Genomic DNA, 19,901 nt, shown 5'->3' on the forward strand with positions numbered 1-19,901 from the left:
TCAGAGCAATAGTGAGCGATCTCTATGGCTCTAATGGTTCATTTCCACTGAGTGCTACAGAACGATACGGTTTGGGTCGGTATGGGTCACCTTTATCAGGCTTGCGTTTCCACTGCCAAGGGTACGCTTTTGGTGGGCGTGGTGTATGACAAAGTTTCAGTCGCATCATTCTCACTTAAGGAAATGTCTACATTAAAGCTGTACGGGTCGCTCACATAACATCTGAAAAGCACTTCTCACAAAACAGACGCTTTACACACATAAATAATTATGTATAAATGATTATTACTAACTATAAAAAGGATTTGATTGTAACTGCAGATCAATGACAGCACGAAATAGCCTACTGTAACGTCTGTAATTATATAAAATAAATAAATAAATGAACATATATGAACCCATACAGACCCTTACAGTCCCCCATATGTTACCAACTACAGAAAAACTGTAAAAAAAACAAACATTTCGTCCTTATTTAGGTTCAAAACAACACAAAATATAGCCTATAGTCAGTGAAAACCTCTTATCTGTGTGTGTAATCTTCAGCAGCACATGGAGCCTCTGTTAGAAAGTAATTCTGTCATTCCTAGTTCATATTAGTCCAAAAGATGATGATAAAAATTTAAACAAGGCAGTTTGTTCACGTTTGCTGAAGAAATAATGTGCTCCTTTTTTCCAGATACACCTTTTTTTCCTGTTTGACAGGATTGGGTTTCAAAAGCGCGTCAACAATCAAGCGCACATTATTATCATGAGCTCAAGAAGTTTGTTATTTCAGATATAGACGTGCGACGAGCGAAAGCAAGAAAGCGAAACCGCTCGTGTGTCAGACTGACTCATAAAAAACTACGAGGCTGGGGGTAGATTCTGCTCTACTCCATGGCTTTGTGGCTGTTCATCAAGATGACGACAAGATTTGTTTAGGCTCGGGTCGATCATGGCTCGTTATTATATGTATATATAATTCCACTGTAATATCTCGGCTCATCGGCTGTGTATTTTAAACATGGGGTTTTTTTTGTTTTCATCCTGGCTTGTTGCATAAGCGAATGACGTATCTCTGTAAACCAATAGCGTTTAGCTGCATGTCTAGCTTCGCCTTTTGGTACCTTTTCACAGTTTGGTACCCTTTCGAAAGGGAGCCGAAAATGTGGTATGGTACAGTTTGGTTCGGTACGCCTTTTGACAGTGGAAACAGCCATAAAAGCGTACCAAACTGAACAGTACCGTACCACTCAGTGGAAACGGGCCATAGCACGCACGTGGGAATGTTGGGCAGGAAGAACCAGCCCACTTTTTTTTAAAGGCACAAGCAACAAAAACAGCTAACTGCTCAAATTTTCAATGTACAAAAATGTATATATTTTTATGTATATATTTTTATATTCTCATGGGTGTTTTTTGAGCTGAACTTTACAGACACATTCTGGAGACACAAAAGACTTATCTTAAATCTTGAATAAGAGGTAAAGTAGGTGCTATTTAAATGTTAAAAAAGTAAACTTTCAAAAACACTCCGCAATGTGGTTATTTAAAAATGATATGCAGTGATTTAGATCAGTAAAATATTTAACAGATCTGTCCAGTCTTCTCCCTGAGCGATGATGTGACTTACAATAATTCTGCTAACATGAATGCCGACATGTTTTAAAACCTTAAACTTAGCAGAAAGCAAGCACATTCCTCTTAAATTGGTGATTAATGTTTACCTAGAACTCAACATAACACGACATCACCTTCATGTTGCAATGGTGGTAAAAGAAAGTATGACAGGGAAATATTGTCTCGCTAAGGACATTCTGCAGTTTCATAAGTTTAAACCATCGCAGTACTAGGATATGAAATCATTTAGAAGTTTTTTCTTCTTAATAATGAACTTTGAGGAGAGGAAACTTTAGTATGAACTGAATCACATAATTATTATCCAATTAAATATAAACAAGACTATTTATGGGTGAATTAAACTTTCTGATTTTTTTTCTTGTTATGGCCAGAAGATATGCAAGCTATCTTTCTTGGATGGATGATGCAAACCAGCATCTTGCTAGTAAAGTTTTGATAGATAAATGAAGGTTGTTACCAAGGTTAAAATGATTTTACAGAGTCTGTTATAATGATGTGCAAACAAAATGTGTATCTGTGCACTCAACAAACTGATTGCACATTGTATATCTGCACAGACGCATTTTAGATAACTTTGCACTTACATTATACTTACTCAATGCCCAACCTGACAGTCAACAAATACTCCAAAGACAGGTAGCTTATACAGTATGTTGAATAATTAAAACACAAAATAGGGGATCAAAGAGATCCTTATAATGACAAATATTAGAATTGATTTATAATAATTTGTCATATTTGTGAAAGTATTTTTAACAAATGTTTTAAGAGCCATTTTGAATGGTTAAACATTTGTTTCCCAAAAACAAAACACAAATATTTTCACAAACATATAAAAAGCAATATAGCTATCGCAGCCCCATATTGTTGTGTACATTAGAAATAGGAAGTTTCTGTACACAGCTCTGCATTCGGCAAGTTTCACAAAACCTTGATTACTTCAAACCATCTGTAATCTTAGTTGAGACTGTAATGGAATGTAATCTGGTTGTGCGAGACTTAAGCAACACCATTAAATAAGACACCTTGTTTAGCTCCAGCTTAACCATCCTTAATATACTCCTCAATCTGGTATCGTTCTTAAACTGTAAAAAGTGATTACTCCTTAAGTGTTTATTTCCCTCTGATCTAATCTTCCATGTACTTTTGTGCGTAAAACAAAGCATTTAGACTGATTTCGTGATGCTAAATTATATTTTTCAGTTCTATTCAAATTGCTTAATTAAGCACATTATTCAACAGTAAAGTGCCCAGAGCAAAGGCAACACTGATCTCTAAGAATGAACACTCAACTCTGGATTCTGTTTATACAGAACACTAAAGTTGTTAGTAATGTGACAAAACAAAGATTTAGAGATGAAAGTGTTGTGCACATGGATACTAAGGAAATCTGATGAGCTGCAGAAGTGGCCAAATGCTGACATGACTGATGATGCAGCAGTAAGGCAGTTATTCATGGCAGCATTTCAAGAAAGCATACTGTCATACTGTTGAAAAAGAGATAGAATGCAGAAACAATAAGAGGAAATGTAGTGGAAAAACAGATATATTTTCCATGCAGAGATGTTCAGATAAAGAAAACGCATGCATACAGCAATATACTTATAAATCCAGTAATTGGCATCGGCACTTTGTAAAGGCTATAAACTTCTGCACAAATTGTCCCATTGTTTTTGGTTATGCAGTACTCAAGCATACCTATAGACTAAACGTGTGATATGCATGCACATCACAAACTAGCATTTTTGCAATTACCATGGACATGACAATGGCATGATATGACAATATGCAGTAATATTCAATATACAGTATTCTTCATTAACTTCCTATACTACACTGATCCACACTACAATACTGCCATATGCACTCTGCCATGCTTACAAAAATAGTTCTGTTATTATCAGTGGTGTAAAATAACGAACTACAAAGGCTCAAATTACTGTAATTGAGTAGTTTGTTTCAAGAAATGTAATTTACAAAGTAGTTTTAAATGTGTGCTTTTACTTTCCTTTGAGTACATTTTTAGTGCAGTATTGGTACTTTTACTCCACTACTTTCCTTCAACCTGCAGTAACTACTTTATTTTTTCTTGTCTATGAGGACTGAGTAGAAAGTCAGTCCTGCAAAAATCAAATCGCACAAAGAAACTAAATCACATCATACTGAACTCTCTCAACACATAGGGGTGTTTTATAAATGCCGCAAACCACTTGGAAGCATTAAAAGTGTCCAAGAAAATATCCAAAATCTTTACACGCAGTGACTGAGAGACTGTTTAGATGCATGTCACAGATGAGAAGATGACTGATGCCTACTGTATAATGACTAAATTCACCAAATGGACTGAACAAACAATAACTAAATGCACTACAAAATGTTATGTTTACACATCCCTGCACAAATTGCATGAAACGCATCAGACATTCAAGCATAATAGTTACTACTCGCAACTTTGGAGTACTTTAAAAGGGCTACTTTTTACTCCTTCTTTGAGTAATATTTACAACAGATACTTTTACTTTACTTGCAGTACATTTTTGTACAAGTAATAATACTTTTACTTAAGTATGACTTTTCAGTACTCTTTCAAACACTGGTTATTATATATTTATTTTGCTTGAAATTTGTTGTAGATCGCACACAATGATCAAATGAAAGATACGTAGGTCCAGATTTACTACCAGCTTGTGCCAGCATAAACTGTCTTTTGGTGTTAACACTACTGTCATTATTTACTGTAAGACACACTGTCAAATATTAATGAATAAAAATGACAGAGTATAGCTGTTCATGTGGGTGACATTAGTGGATATGCATTGTATATGTGTCAGATACAAAAGTTATGAGATAAGAGTAAATGAATAATGCAGTATAATTTTAAAAAGCTTTGAGGTCAATTAACTGTTATGTGTGTCATTATTATTATTTTTTTGTGATGATAAATGCATTTCTTCATCTTTCATCTTTGCACCTGAAGAGCTGGAAAAAGAGGATTGTAGAAAACAGTGCATGGAAGAGAGGAGAGATTTTTTTTAATTAAAAAACTTTATGTAAACACACAGACAACAAAGACACATTTGTTTTAATTTGTGAGGTTCATTAGATGCTGTTGGTCATGAAAATGAGCAGCAGCGTCTGTGTTCTTTCATTTGCACATCAACAGATAACCCGCAAAACTTTACACTCTTATTTGCACTTTTATAACCTTGTGATAGAGTTTTTTTATAAGTGAAATCTAAATGAATCATTGAATTCCTCTCTGTCTTTCTAATTCTCAAATGGTCTCCTTCTGCTTTCCTCATTCTCTGTCCCCTAGTCCACATTGAACCACTTTTCTTGATTCTTTAGTAAATTCTGCACAGTCTATTATGTGGTGTCCTTGATGTGCTCTATGTTTTACTGTGTGTGGGTAGGTGAGTGTTTCTGAATGTGAGTGTGTTAGTCAAAGAGAGCTTCCTGCGCTGTCACTGGGAGGAGTGTTTCCTGCTGCCCAGATTAATGGGCTAATATTGGACATTAATCCCTCCGTAGGGAAACAGACTGGGCCCGACACAGCCACGGGGAAAGGTCAGCTACACACATACAGTACACACTAACACTCACACTCAAGCAGGCACTCGCACACAAACAAGCGGAGGTGTTAGAGCTCTCAAAGCACTTCAAGCAGTGATTTCCAGAACAAACTAATCTCACTGTCATGGCAACGACTGTCGAGAGCTTCACCTGTCAGAAATCTTCCTCTTTGTCATTTCTAGCATGCTTTTTTGAAATACAAAGAAAAGAGAATAAACCACATTGAGGACAAGGGAAAAGAAGGACAAATTAAATGTGCTTGCTTTCTCAGAGTGCAGATGTGCTGAGACATATTTCATTAGTAAAACAATCTGTGTTTAATAAAAGGGAATGTGCAAAGAAATGGCATGTACTCACTGCTTGCTGACGACATAAGACTGTAGTCAGACCTGAGGAGAGAGTGAATGACAGAATGGAGAGAAAGAGAAAAAGAGAGAGGCTTTTGTTAGAGACTGTTAGAGTGATTTAGGATCCCGAGGTTTCAAAGGAAGGTCCTACATCTGGATAAACAATTCTGGGTGTCATGGTATATAAAGTGTGTGTAGTATGCCTCGAGTGTATACACACATATATGTAGAGTTTATGATCAAAGATTGTGTCTTTAGTGACTTTATTGTGGAAAGCTTGTATTCTCTTAGCTCAGTGGTTGCTGAGGAAGGCACAAAAACAAAGACTAAAGACTTTTTGAAATATGTTATACCTATGTACAACTACATAATGACCTAGTCACGTTCTCCACTGAACATGCTTTCTCTCCTTTTATCGCTCTCTGGTCATTTTTTCCCTTTCCTCTCTCTCTCTCTCTCTCTCTCTCTCTCTCTCTCTTTCCTGTTTTTTTGGCAACGAGAACAATGCAATATATGAATTTATGGTAACATTTTAGAATAACTATCCGTTATAACTAGTTAATAGTCCATTAATTAACTGTTAGTTAATGGCTTATAAATGACTTGTTAAATAATAGTTAATAGTTTGTTAATTATGTTATTTATAACAGCCTTATAGATAGCCAACAGATAACTTACAAGCTGTTAGTTAACAAGTTATAAATGACTTCCTAACTGTATTTTGGTGATTAATAACTATACCTAATAAATTAGTAATAGATCATGAACAAACTGCTAGTAAATTACTTACTAAAGACTTGTTTAGTATCAGTTAATAGTTTATATATGTTATCTGGATGTTATTCTAAAGTTGGAACTATTCCTCATTTATTAACTATTAGTAAATGAGGAATAGTTTCAACTTTAGAATAACGTCCCAATAACATACATAAGCTAATAACTAACACTTAACTAATATATTAACACACACTTTACAGATTAGTTTTTCATAGTTTGTTTACCATCTACTAATACCAGTGAAACTTTGCAGAACAGCAAATGGGTGGAACAAGGTCAAGCTACAGAAATTTGATGTGATATTTAAAATATAAAGTGTTTGAACCTTAACCTTGTTTCACTCATAGGCTTTTCTGTGTGTTGTATTTTACTAAAGAATCTCCACAGGTGAAATGTTGAACATTGTTTTGAATTTATAGAAACACACATACACATGGCAGAACAGCAGTGTACAACAGACAAACCCATGAGGTTTGGGCACATTTTGTGCTAAACATGAAAACAAAACAAAAATGTATTTTGTTTGAAAAGTTCTACAAATGTTTCACTGGTATTAGTAGATGGTAAAGAAACTATGAAATCTGTAAAATGTGTGTTAATATATTAGTTATGTGTTAGTTATTAGCTTATGTATGTTATTGGGACGTTATTCTATAGTTGCAACTATTCCTCATTTACTAAGTTAAAAAATGAAGAATAGTTGCAACTTTAGAATAATGTCCCAATAACATATATACTCTATTAACTGATACTTAACAAGCCGTTAGTAAGTAATTTACCAACAGCTTGTGTATGTTCTCTTACTAATTTATTAGGTATAGTTATAAACCACTAAAATACAGTTAACAGGTCATTTATAACTTGTTAACTAACAGCTTGTAAGTCATCTGTTGGCTATCTATAAGGCACAGTTATAAATAATTAACAAACTTTTAACTTTTATTTAAAAAGTAATTTATAACTCATTAACTAACAGTTTAGTAATGAGTATTAACTAGTTATAGTGGATAGTTATTCTAAAGTGTTACCGAAGTTATTTTTTAAGTAAAACTAAATTGCATTTATCTTTTATCTTAAGTTGCAAATTAAACAGTCTAATGTTACGTTCTTTACTGATAATATTCAGCAACATATAGTAACAATCAAAACTCTGCAGTCATAAAAAAAAAACTTTTATTAAGCATACACACAAATTGATCAAAGCTTATACTATAGATAATCTAATAAAAAAAATTCAATGCTAATAATAAGTATGACAATAATAATATTTTTGTGAAACCTTTTATGAAAGGACCATGTCACACTGAAGGCTGGAGTAATGGATTTGCAATTACAGGACTAAATTACACATAACACTTTTACTGTAATAATGAAATAAACACATCCATAAATAAAACTGTTTTACTGTCTTCTGCTTATGAAAACAGAATTTTTAATAAATTACATTATTTACTGCCATCCATGCAGTTTATAGTTACTGATGTTGCAGTTTATTGACCATGATGCACAACTATACAAAATTTTAATTTAGCTCTATGGAACCATCTTTCCTATGCTTTTCTGAGTGCAAGACCTTAATGTATTAACACAACGAGTGCTTTGAGTTTTAATTGTAGGATCAAACAAACACTTTTTGAGCATCTTGGAACTTTTTACAATAGTTAACCCTAGATCATTCTAAGACCAAAAAAAGGGCAGTTCTATAAGTTCTGTACAGAAAACCTAATGTAAAGGCTACATATGAGTGGAAAGAGAACTGAAGTTCCACTCAGGTCTATGGGACAAGTTAGGCCTGTATGTACATATAAATTAGAGAGGTTAGACGTGAGCAACCTTAATAGCAATATCTTATTGCCCCTTTCATTCAAGCTCGTAAAACTGCAGGCACAGAAAACATTCCAACTGAAGAGGATATTTGGCACTGGCCTTTTCTTAAAGAGGTAAGTTTGAATATCCTCTTCTATTGGAATGTTTTCTTTGTAAATGTGTTATCTTGCTCTACATTTTAAACTTCAAGTAATTTACCTGGGGATAAGTATGTTGAGGTTTTACATTGCATAATTCTAAACTCTAGGTTAGCATTCATATTTGAATATTTGTAGTGTTTTGTCACTGATAGCAAGAAAATAGCATGCGATTTACATAAAGACTAAGTATTAACCATTAACCACTGCTGGCAAGGTTTTTTTCCTTAGAATTTTTGGAAAGAAAGTTAAAACAGGTAAAATAAGTACTGGCTTCTCAATCCCACGTTCCCAGGGTGAAAAGCTGTGTTCAGTATGACAGCGAGGATACGTTTATTTCAGTGGATAACATATCTAATTTGGTTAAACTCAGGATGAGATGTCAGCATCTGAGCTTAAACCCCAGGTTGCTTTTATAAGTGGCTTTGGAGAAAAGCATCAGCTAATTGAAGAATTAGCCATTAGAAAAGTCTTCTTCACTAAAGCATGCCAACTAAGGTTATAAACAAACACAAATCACATATTATGGTGTAGAAGGGAGGATTCAAGCAGTGTTCAAGCAATATTAGCCCATTTTTTTCTAATAATAAATCAGCATATCTATACCTAGGGGACAGGACAGCTAATATGATGTGACATACCTATAAACAAACCAGGATGCATCTTTTCATGGTTCAAAGCTGAAAGCACAGAATGATAGTACAGATCACACGTGGCTTTGAAATAACAGAGAGTAGGCAGAGAACCGATGTCAGATCTATGTGATTAGTATACTGGCTACTTCACTCTCCTGTGCTAAGAAGCCTAAGTAGCATGCACTAATATCTCAACTCATTGGCTTTCCAGCTACTTTTCAGTATTAAATCCCTGCGCCAGATGTCTTGGGTGTTAATGGCAAGCAACAGATGGTTAAATAAGAAATGAACCATAACAGGTAGAAATGAATCTTAAAATGAACGAAAGCTTAAAACAAGCGCAGTGTGCAATGTTTCTTTTTATGAATTCTCAACAAAAGACTCGCTTTAAAGCAGTCAGATTCTTCAGCACGTTTATTAGTGTAGCAGATCAAACGGTATATTAGGACTATATTAGCTGCACCACTCATTAATTTAATCTTATTACAAATAAAACTTTATTTATAATGGCTTACCCTCCAGTCTCCGCTCCCGAATCAGCGCACTCATCTTCCACTGAGTTCTCCATCTGTGCTGACAGTGACAGAAACTTCACATGCCTCTCCTTTTTACTCGGCGCTTGGACGCACACGTTCGCTGTAGGGAACTAAATAAAAACGAGTCAACTTTATAAAGCTGAGATGGATGACCGAGTGCGGTGAGGGTAACGGAAACAGCTAAAAGTGACAAGCGGACACGGCAGAGTCTGTCTGATCCAGTTCAGTCGTGAAGCTTGTGCGTCACCGCCGTTCGTTGAGTGCAATATCGGTGCGTTTACCGCTCCCAGGTGGCACAACGATGTTAAAGCGAGTATTCAGGCACTTTTACATCATGAGACCGGCATTACGCGCACTCAGTCTGCGGAACGTGAACATTGAGATAGGTAAGGGGGGAAATATTTCGTTTTTCTCTTTAAGTAAAGATAGACGAAAAAAGATAGGCTAACTGCCAAGAGGTTTGAATACTAAATGTGCCTTAAGTCTTTATATTTGAGTTTTTACAACTCTTTTGGTCAAAGACTTTGAAATTTTGAAATCTGAGGGTTAAAATATTTAATGAGAAAACCGCTTGTAAATTTTACCATGAAGTGCTTAGCAAAGCACCTTACTAATCGAGTTTATATATATATATATATATATATATATATATATATATATATATATATATATATATATATATATATATATATATATATATATATATTGAGAGGGAATTCTGGTGAATGTCTTAAGAGAACATGATTTTTACTTTATATTCTAATGAACGAAAATAACTTTTAAAAATCATGATGCTACCAGTGCAACACAAGGCTGGTTTAGTGATTCTGGATCACTAATGTTTTAACCGTTTCTTTATTTTGCAAAAAACATTTTACACTATGAACATAAAGTATAGTAGCCTACTCATATGTGAAACAAATTTTAAAAGATTTCACGTGGAGCAGGTCGCCCCCTAATGGCCACAACATCATTCGACCAAATTCATCGAAGCTGAGACTGCATCTCAGTGATGCAAATGTCACAATAACACTCATGGAATTGGTGGTTCAATCTGCTGTGGCGACGACTGATAAACCATGGGGTAAGATGAAGGATAGTGAGTGGGACTTGTCAAACAAGAAAAACTTATGTCAGATTTCTGTTGTCTAGATTTGGTCACATCACATGAACTGACCCCTAGTTTCCTTTGGCTGGACTGGCGCCAGGGTGATTTTCCGCTGCTCTGCGTAAGTTTACACATACTTAACTTCAGCAAAATCATCATGTTTACATGCCTAAATATTAAGCTGCTGCCATGTAATTGGTGGAATAGATTGTGTTTGAAAAGATGTACATGATTAATTTGCTGGTGAATGTGTTTTCTGATACATAAACTAGTTTCAAGCATTCAGGCTGCTCAGCATAAGTGTATTTCAGTGTATTGTGTACGTCATGCAGTTAAGCTTTGCTTAAATAAATGAAGCAGAATTAAACTTGACAAAAGATTTTATTTTACTGGAAGGCAAAACGTCTTATTAAACATTAATAAGCAGCAACTGTATATTAACATATATCAATGAAAGATTCCTAACATATGCAACACACTGTCATTCAATCAACAAAAAAGTCTTTCAAACCTATTTACACTAATGCATCAGTTTATGAAAACAGGTGAAAAAAACACTCTTACTAAAACTGAAACTTTATGAAAGCCTGAAGGTTTTGGAAGTGAATTGGGATTCAGCTTGTCAGACTATTTCATTCATAATATTAAAAAAGTAATAAATAAGTTTCTGAAGGTTTCTCTCCAGGTCTGATTCTAGTCAATGTATCCTTCTGGTTCCAGAAGAAGATACCGCTGCAGTGACTTTGGCACAGGAAGGTTGGGAATGATTGACCAGCAGTTCTTTCCAAACTGTTTTCTCAGAGCAGACCGACACAGATGCAGCAAACTACGTGGTTTATATTCCAGTGCAAAAAGAGACTCATAAAATGGTCTGTGAAGCTAAAAAAAGAATATTAAAATGCAATAAAGTGTATGCATTAACTTGATTCAAAGTTGATTACTTTTAAGCTTAGCTTTATTTTATCACACAATTACTTATTTATTTCATCAATTGCTATTTTTGAGAAAATATGCAAAAAATTTCCGTCAAATGTTAAGAGACTCACATGGAAAGTATCCTCAGGTATGGCCTCAACCCATCTTGAGGTAACAGGAACAAGCGTGTATGAGTTAAACAGGATTTCCACTGTTTTAGGTGCCTCAGCACAGGCTGTTAGTACCTTAAGAAAAACAGCATCAAATTAATTATTTTTTGTCAACTGGTAAACTGCTAAGTAATTAGAATGGATCTAGGTGGCAGAAGTACAGTTCCGTTAATTTTTTTCTGCAGGTTTTATAAACAATCAATGATAAACCTTTAAGATAAGATTTATTTTGAGCTCCAATGTTGTTATGTTTGCTTTTGTTGTACTTGTTTAATCTCCTTGCATTCATTCAGCTGTTGCAGCAAATAAGGAGAACTTTACTTTGTAGTCCTATGAATGACATAATTGATTTAGTGTCACTACACTTTCTGAATAGTACATCTGAAATATGTTTTGTCTATGAGTACAATCAACAGCTCTAATGCTTAGTTGTTGTTTTTAAATTTTTTCTACTGAGTGAAAATGAAAATTTGGTCTTGTACACTGTGTCTTTTTGTCCAATTTTCATTTAACTTAAATTTTTATCACATCATATCAAAATGTATAATGTTTTTATTATCCTTGAAGCTATAGCTGACTTGGTCTATGATGTACAGTTGAAGTCAAAATTATTAGCCCCCCTTTGAATCTTTTTTTCTTTTTTAAATATTTCCCAAATGATGTTAAACTGAGCAAGGAAATCTTCAAAGTATTTCTGATAATATTTTTTTTTCTTCTGGAGACAGCCTTATTTGTTTTATTTTGGCCAGAATAAAAGCAGAATAAAAGCAGTTTTTAATGTTTTAAACACCATTTTAAAAACAAAATTATAAGCCCCTTTATATTTTTTTATTCAATAGTCTACAGAACAAACCATGGTTATAATAATTCTGACTTCAGCTGTATAAAGCTTTTGTAAAGACCCTCTTTAAAAATCCCTTTGTAACGATTAATAGGAAAAATATTTATAGTGCGGCCAAACAATGCAGATCTAATTAAATTCTTTAGACTTCTTATGTTTATTTTTTTTCTGTTGAATGCTTATGCAATGCAATGTTTGAATGCAATCTCAACATTATTAGTGATTACCTTCAGCAGGGCTTGTGGCCAGACTTTAATAGAGCCACGATTTAACAAGGTCTGAACGAGGGTGTGTGGTTGCCACTCCTGTCGAACCACAGAGCTCTGCAGAACACTAGAGAGTGGCGAACATCCATTATAGTCAATGGCATTGATATCTGCCCCATGGTCCAACAGAAGCTCCACCAACTTGTGCTGAACACTGCGTGTCGCCTTGTGTAGAGGACTGCGGTGTTCTTTATCAGCCAAGTTAATGTTTGCTCCATAGGCCAGAAGGAGACGACACAGCTCAAGATATCGTTCGTCTTGGCTGCTGTCTTTCTTTTCAGGGGTGACTCCACAAACCACCCCTAGTGGCGTTTCACCTGAAGAGCTGCCATGGTTCACACAGGCTCCAAATCTTAGGTACAGCTGGGCATGGTGGGGCAGACCATGTCTAGCTGCCACATGCAGTGGTGTTTCATCCTCTTCCTCACTGGCAATGTTTACCTTGGCGCCATATCTCACCAAGGCTTTTGCACAACTACAATAAAAATTGTACAGCAAATGCATGACGTGAGAATGCAAACAATGCTACTTAAACTAAAATATAATGGACAGCAAATGTCATAAAAAATGACATAAAGTTACACACTGAAATATAAGTGAAAATTTCAAACTGAAAGACTAAAAAATCTATTTAAATGTGCTTTTACTTTAGTAGTTTTAGAGTTGTACTCTATCAATAAAAGTGTAGAGGTGTTTTGGCTCCTTTGCTGTTGTGTTTTAGGATTAATGTAGTTAATGCCTGCAAATGTATTACGCCATGCAGGAGCAAACTACTGGTCTGGATGCAATAAGACATTATGCACTCTCAATGTTTATCATATTGATATAAAAATACCTTAGTGATTGTGGTGTTCTGCAGAGATGTAAGGCAGTCAGTCCCTCTTCTGTCATCTGGTTAGGATTAGCTCCATGTTCCAGCAGCAGCTCTACGCATTCAGTGTTGGCATTTGCACAGGCCTCATGAAGTGCTGCTTTTCCTCCTGCGATAAGGTTAGGATGCGCTCCATTCTCCAGTAAATACTGCAGACATTCATTGAAACCTTGTGCCGCAGCAATGCACAAAGGGCTTGTCAGTTCTCTTTTATATTCCAGAGACCAAAGACCTGAAATAGGAACAATGCCAAGCCATTTTTTAACAGAATGTAAGACAAATTTTATAAGGACAAAATAAATATTTAATCCAAATCCATACTTTTATTTGGCATGGATGTATTAAACAGATCCGTGACTTTTTATGTTGTGTGCTTTTCTGAGTGAATGAATGATACGACATGTAATGGTTCAGAATCTGCTCTTTCATTATGCACTCTTAAACATAAACATTTTATATTAGCACAAAGTACCCGTTGTGAATCCACAAAAGGTTCTTTAGAGTGGAAATGTTCTTAAGGCTATTAAAAAAGCAAGCAGGCTTTGCTCGTCACCCTCTGACAGGGGGCCATTTTAATTTTGGGGGTTAAACTTTACATTGATTTACAGCACTGAAAGTCTTCATTTTGCTCCATTACATGAACTGAATCTCTGTTAACATTGACACATTTATATAATACTTTTAAAATTTACAATAAACATAATCTTGAGTTTTGACCACAGGATTATTAGTATCAGGATTTTTGTGGAGATTTGTATATGTAAAACACAAGAAAAGTGGGTAACTCTTTACTATGAGGTTCCATTAGTTAATGCTAATATACTTTCTAACATGAACAGTACATTTATTAATTTATTTATTCATCCTTGTTAGTGTTAGTTAGTGAAAGTACAGTGAGTCAGTGTTAGCTCTTTTTAAACCAGTGTATTCGCTATTTTGTTATGAAGAGAGAAAAACTAAAATAGTCTGCTGTGTTTAAAGTGTTTACTTGAAAATATTAATAAAATTTGGCCATAGTAGACATTATTTCTAAAAGTAATATGAATATGAATTATGTACAAATTGTCATTTCTTTTTAAATTATCAGTCAAAAATTTTGTTTTATGGTTAACTGGTTTATTATCATCATCCTTATTATATGAACCAAATGTCTTTTAGCTTAGCTGAACCAACTAATGTTTTCATGATACAACAACCTACAACAGCATAAAACTCTGTTGTGAATTTTGAAATTAATAACTTTGTCCTTACTTTCAGAGATAGAGAGAATTTGGAATATTCCCTATATGATATATCAGATAATAAACTAGATTTTTGGTTTAATCCATCAGCACAATACTAAAGCTGGTCAAATAATTCTGCCATACCTATATGCATATATGAAGTTTAGATTTTTCTCAAATGACTGTTTTTACCTGAGGGTCCAAATGTGGTTTCTGATTGAGTCTTCCACTCGAGTTCCTCTCGGCTCACATTGTAAAACACATCAACATCAATATAATTCCTTTTTAGTAGGGTTCGAAGGCCTCTTGTGTCTCCCTTCACTACGGCTCTATAGAGCCATAAGGAGCGTAAATGAGCTCTTTCCCAGTGATCCTGTCCTGACTCACTGCTATCATCCAGCATAGCCTGCAATCCATTCAGCTGAACGGTGGAGCAGAGGTTCTCAAAGCGCATAGTTCTTAGCATCTCCTCCTACCTTTTCAAATGGCCTACACTTTTAAGGACTGGACTTTATATAGTGCTAGTGGTGTTTTCATCCAGCTTCAAGCACTTTTTGTCTCTATTTTTAGTAAGCCATTGTTCTCCATCAGTTGCCCATAAGCTTACTGTGGCCATTTTTAGTTGTTGATGTACGAGATAGATGCGAAATCCCTTAAGCTGCAATCATCTATGTCCATTTGTTGCCTTTTGATTTATTTGAATAATTGATCTGTCTTTCTGGAACATTTATGAGATGCTCTATTGTTTAACAGATCAAATTTTATGTGCTACTTCCATGTATGCTAAGAAGGGCCTGTAGCATAGGTTACATTAGATATGTATGGCACAGTGTTTAACTGCAGTGGCATAATCTCTTGGTTGTGCAGTATGAGATCATTTATTTTGAGGGCACACTAGAAAAATCTTTACTGGAATCTGCAGAATGCGTAGTAGGACTGTTGCGTGGTGACAGACACAAACAGTGACTGGGACCAGGGCTTTCGAGTATTGATCGTGCATGACATTCATATGCACAGAAGATTACCACAATCCCTTAGAAATCCTGTGTCAACTCCACACAGATTCCTCAGGCCAGTAATGCTACATTCACCCACAGACAGAGCGAGGCACAATGCCGTGAGTTAAGAGCTTTCTAAGCGATAAAGGACTTGTAGAGCATGGCACATTTAGTCTATTTTAGAAGATGCAAGCTTTGTTTTGCTTGCATAAAAAGCTTTAAAATGTCATTGTGTCTCATGTAAGACGCCTGTCTCATCAGCAGGGAGTGCAGAGAATGTGAGGGATGTTTACTAGCAGACATGCTGTCGGTGTTCAAAGCCTGGATCATAGTGGGACTCATATACAGTATGTCAAATACATATCCAGTTGATGGCCATATTTACAGCAGGCCATTAACCAAAATAGTTATACTAACTGTATAATATATATATTTTTTTTTGCACATTGTGATTATGAAAAAGTGGAGTTCTTTTTTTCTTATAAAAGGTATAGTGGTATATTAGTGCTCATTTCGACATGTGATGTCAAACGGAGACTGAAAAAGTTAATAATTTTAGCAGTCTATCATATCAGTAATGTATCATTTTGGTTCAGGGTGAATTGGTGCTACTTTAACAAGACATTGCTGTTTAATTTTGTAAATCAGGAAGCAGTGTTGTTGTTGTTGATATTGTGTTACCAGAAGAACAAAACTAGCACTAGACCATCATGATGAGTTCTGCTTAAGCTATTTAAGAAACCTGTTAAGAACTCCAGCATTCCTGGATTTCTATTTGAGAGACAGTATCCAAACTTCAGCCTTTGCTGGTGTAATTTGCAACAGATACTTTTAACAGGATATTAAACAAAAAAACAAACAACTGATTTGAATGTTATATATATATTATTTTGCGAAGTAAATATCCTCTCTGAAACATTTTTTAAAAATTGTGAAAACAAAAATAAAGTGGGAAAATATATTTCTGCACAACTCAAGCCAATGTACTGTAATGATGCTGAAATATACAAACAATAATGGTTTGTCTTTTTAAATATTGCTTTATTGTATACCTCTGCCCTATTCATCAATTCGGACTCACCCCGTTTCTGAGCAGTCCACAGCAATTCATCGCTCTCAAATTCTAGCACTTTGTTCAGTTGCTCTGGATCTGTGAACCCATCCTGCATGTCCCTCCAGTGGTGAGTTAAGAGGTCATTAAGAACAGGGGGACAAAGAAAGTCCATCCCTGGTTGTCTGCAGCCCTTTTCTTTCCTAACTCTCTGACCACTATCCAAGGATAACTGACTTCTCTCAGTCAAAAGCGAGGCCTTTCGACTCTCAACGCACACCCCACTACATTGGGAGAACATGGCTAATAATGACAATCCTTTCCACTTCTTACCTGTGTGTGATTTTATGGCTATTTATATTATCTCTGTTGCTCTATATATTGTATTTTTAGTCCAAATGACGTGATCAGAGCAGGGCAATTGCATGACTTGGGTGCCTTGGCCATTGTTTTCAAACAACACAACAACACAGGAATGAGTGTTTGGAGAGGTCAGTTCGATAAATATGCCAGATGCACAGCTGAGTGGAAAGCATTGCTGGTGATATCACCACTGCACAAGCCAGAAATAGAATCAGTCTCTCCATTTCAACAAATCATGAGGTGTGATGACATTGTCCTCCAATCAAAGCTGCTGGGGAATCTGATCCACACTGGTGCTTTGCATTGTGACCTTAATTCCAAAAGTGCCCTGAGCTGTCATCTGTAATTCCAGTCAGAAGTGAAAGGGCATTAATTTCTCCTTTATGCAATCTCTGTCATTATTCTGTGTTGATCACTTAAACTCAGAAGTCAAAATGACTTCTTAAATATAAGACTTTACAGATGTTGAATGTTATTAGGGAGTTCCTATCTAGTTGTGTACGTGAAAGGAATCATTAGGTGAGACCAAAATTAGCTATAACCTTGCTTATAACCACACAGGCATGCCTAATTAAAAAAAAAAGATTAAATAAAAAAAGAAAACATCTCCAGACGAGTTGAAAACATATCTATTATGTTATTATGTGCAGTTGTTCATTTGGTGTGTTCGCCCAGAGGTTTAACAGGCTTAATAGGTTCCATTCCTGGTGCAGAAAACATACCCCACTCCCTTTTCACACAATTTGCTCCTTAGGTGCTTAATGACTTTATCCTAATCAGTTCCAGTGACATGTGTTGAACCATTTGCCCAATGAGACTTATTATTCTGTTCTCATGTGCATTTATTTTTCATAGAGAACAAGTCTTTTAGAGGAACTTGAATGAATTAATGACATTTTAAAATGATGCAACATTCTAGAGAGAACAGGTTTGTAATGGCCAATATCTTTTGCTGTGGCTGAAAGGGTCTTTATCACTTTGGCCTTCAACTGGAAAACATGCTGTTGGAATGGCTGAAGACATTAAAACATTTAACCATCTTGGTGCCAGATTAATACCAATAACTGGAGGTATTTGAAAGTGTCTTCTAATTTTTTAATCTCTAATCTTCTGTGCTTCAGAATTTAGCCTATGCAACTAATTAAATATGGTTAAATGTGATTTTTTTTTTACTTTAATAGTCATTCCTTTGATAGTTTCATTACGAAAGCAGTGTTATTCAATGGCCTGATTTATTCACAGAAACACTATTTTTCAAGTTTTGTTATGAGAAAACAGATCACTGACTTGTCTAACTTTTTAAACTTGACCTTAATATCTTCTTGAGTACCATTCGACTCAAAAGCATAAAATACAATTGTTTTATCAAACCAATTATGTTTATTTACATAATAATGTAAAAGTCATAGACTTTGTTTTATTTTATATAATTTTGTTTAGTTTACAGTTCATTTAACTTTTTAGAATGTAAACATGAAACCCTTGGTTAAGTGTTTCAGAAGGTGAAAGACTGGGAAGAAAAAAACAGTGAATTGGGAATTTATATGTGTAAACAGGTTCAACAAAATAAAGAGTATTTTGAGAAAAAAAAAACACATTTTTATATGCTATGCTTGCTGATTGAGAGGAGAACATCAAAATCTGTTCAGAATACAAAAATAAGGATGCAATTCAAACTGTAGAATCTGTATTGAATCAAACTGTATTGAATCAAACATGTTCAAGCATCAGCAGAGGCCTGTCTGAGGTGTACTTACCCAACAGCACAGCTGGAGGGAGCACAACATCAGGATCTTTCATCCAGTCATCATTTGACAACTCTTTGATGATATTTGGATTTTCTTTGCTTGCTTCTGTCAAAAGGGTCTGCAGACATGTAGTGTCCCCCTCACTCTGTGCTTCTTTAAGAGCCTCAACAAATTCAGATTCAGCTGTGTATTTCAATGAAATGCCATCTGACATTGTGTCACAAGACTCTTGGGGTTTTCCCTTGTCACACTGTCTGAGACTGTAATATGTTTCATATGTTGCGCATCTGTTGTTGTTATTGGGACTAGATCTAAATATAGACAGCTCAGACTGTAAGTTGATCTCAGTCAATCTTTTATACAAGAGTATAGCAAAAAACTAACATCACATAATAAACTGAAAGTTTTACAGATACAATGCAAAAGCAAAATAACTTTGAAAATAATTTAAAACTATTTGGTGCAACTGTAAAAAGTTTTAAAAAGGTCTTGAGCAACAGCTTCTCCGTGTGTAAGCAGAGATGTCACAGCAATGATCTGGTTTAGAAGACATGTTTCTAAATACAGAGCGTTGTTATGAGAGGTGGATTATGGACAGTGAGACATGCTCTTCTAACTGGACATAAACCTGGTGATCCAGCAGTTGGCCAGTAGCATGAGGACAATCAAGTTCACCACACAGTGTTGTGCTGTTCTGAGAACAGCAATTTAATGAGCTGCTGTAGATCTTCTTTGATGAGTTCAATACTACTTTAACAAATGGGTTTCTGAAGCTGTGTGTTTTGCATACCTAATCAGACACAAAATTGCTATAAGAAATATTTTTTTTACCATATTAAGGTATATAAACAATTAGTTATTTAACTTAATCCGTATTTAAGTAGCAACAAAT

General features: G+C 35.1%; 2 protein-coding genes and 1 long non-coding RNA gene across 11 annotated transcripts in view; 1 reads left to right on the forward strand and 2 right to left on the reverse strand.

Moving 5' to 3' along the window:
• Window positions 1–9,697, reverse strand: part of fam124a (family with sequence similarity 124 member A) — a 21,230-nt gene extending 11,533 nt beyond the window's left edge. Inside the window, exons 1-4 of one of the 5 annotated variants that reach the window (XM_087267860.1) lie at window positions 9,435–9,697; window positions 8,926–8,964; window positions 5,554–5,585; window positions 5,347–5,382 (exon numbers count right to left, since the gene is read on the reverse strand). Coding sequence is in view for 3 of the 5 variants with exons in the window: in XM_087267857.1 (XP_087123983.1) it covers window positions 5,554–5,585; window positions 9,435–9,487 (85 nt within the window). In the remaining 2 variants the exon portion in view is untranslated. The remainder of the gene's footprint in view (window positions 1–5,346; window positions 5,383–5,553; window positions 5,586–8,925; window positions 8,965–9,434) is intronic. The other 4 variants (XM_087267861.1, XM_087267859.1, XM_087267857.1 and 1 more) reach the window with 4 other exon arrangements.
• LOC141376125 (uncharacterized) lies at window positions 9,477–11,489 on the forward strand. Of its 3 annotated transcripts, none has more exons than XR_015499402.1 (4): window positions 9,477–9,841; window positions 10,387–10,539; window positions 10,608–10,684; window positions 11,284–11,489. It is a non-coding gene; the product is annotated as an uncharacterized LOC141376125 (long non-coding RNA). The 3 variants fall into 3 exon arrangements; XR_015499403.1 differs by having other exon boundaries at window positions 9,550–9,841; window positions 10,403–10,539; XR_015499404.1 differs by lacking the exon at window positions 10,387–10,539 and having other exon boundaries at window positions 9,676–9,841.
• asb18 (ankyrin repeat and SOCS box containing 18) lies at window positions 10,926–19,587 on the reverse strand. Of its 3 annotated transcripts, none has more exons than XM_087267864.1 (6): window positions 19,019–19,587; window positions 16,929–17,601; window positions 13,591–13,858; window positions 12,717–13,230; window positions 11,610–11,723; window positions 10,926–11,442 (listed from the first exon to the last, which is right to left on the reverse strand). In XM_087267864.1, the coding sequence occupies exons 2-6, from the start codon at window positions 17,197–17,199 to the stop codon at window positions 11,257–11,259; spliced, it is 1,353 nt and encodes a 450-aa protein (XP_087123990.1). In that variant the 5' UTR covers window positions 17,200–17,601; window positions 19,019–19,587; the 3' UTR covers window positions 10,926–11,256. The 3 variants fall into 3 exon arrangements, with proteins under 3 accessions (XP_087123990.1, XP_087123991.1, XP_087123992.1); XM_087267865.1 differs by having other exon boundaries at window positions 15,042–17,601; window positions 19,019–19,226; XM_087267866.1 differs by lacking the exon at window positions 16,929–17,601 and having other exon boundaries at window positions 19,019–19,526.
• Between the last annotated feature and the right edge of the window lie 314 nt (window positions 19,588–19,901).

Source organism: Danio rerio, chromosome 9 (assembly GCF_052040795.2).
Source record: "Danio rerio strain M-AB ecotype USA chromosome 9, GRCz13ab, whole genome shotgun sequence".
Classification (NCBI taxonomy): Eukaryota; Metazoa; Chordata; class Actinopteri; order Cypriniformes; family Danionidae; genus Danio; species Danio rerio.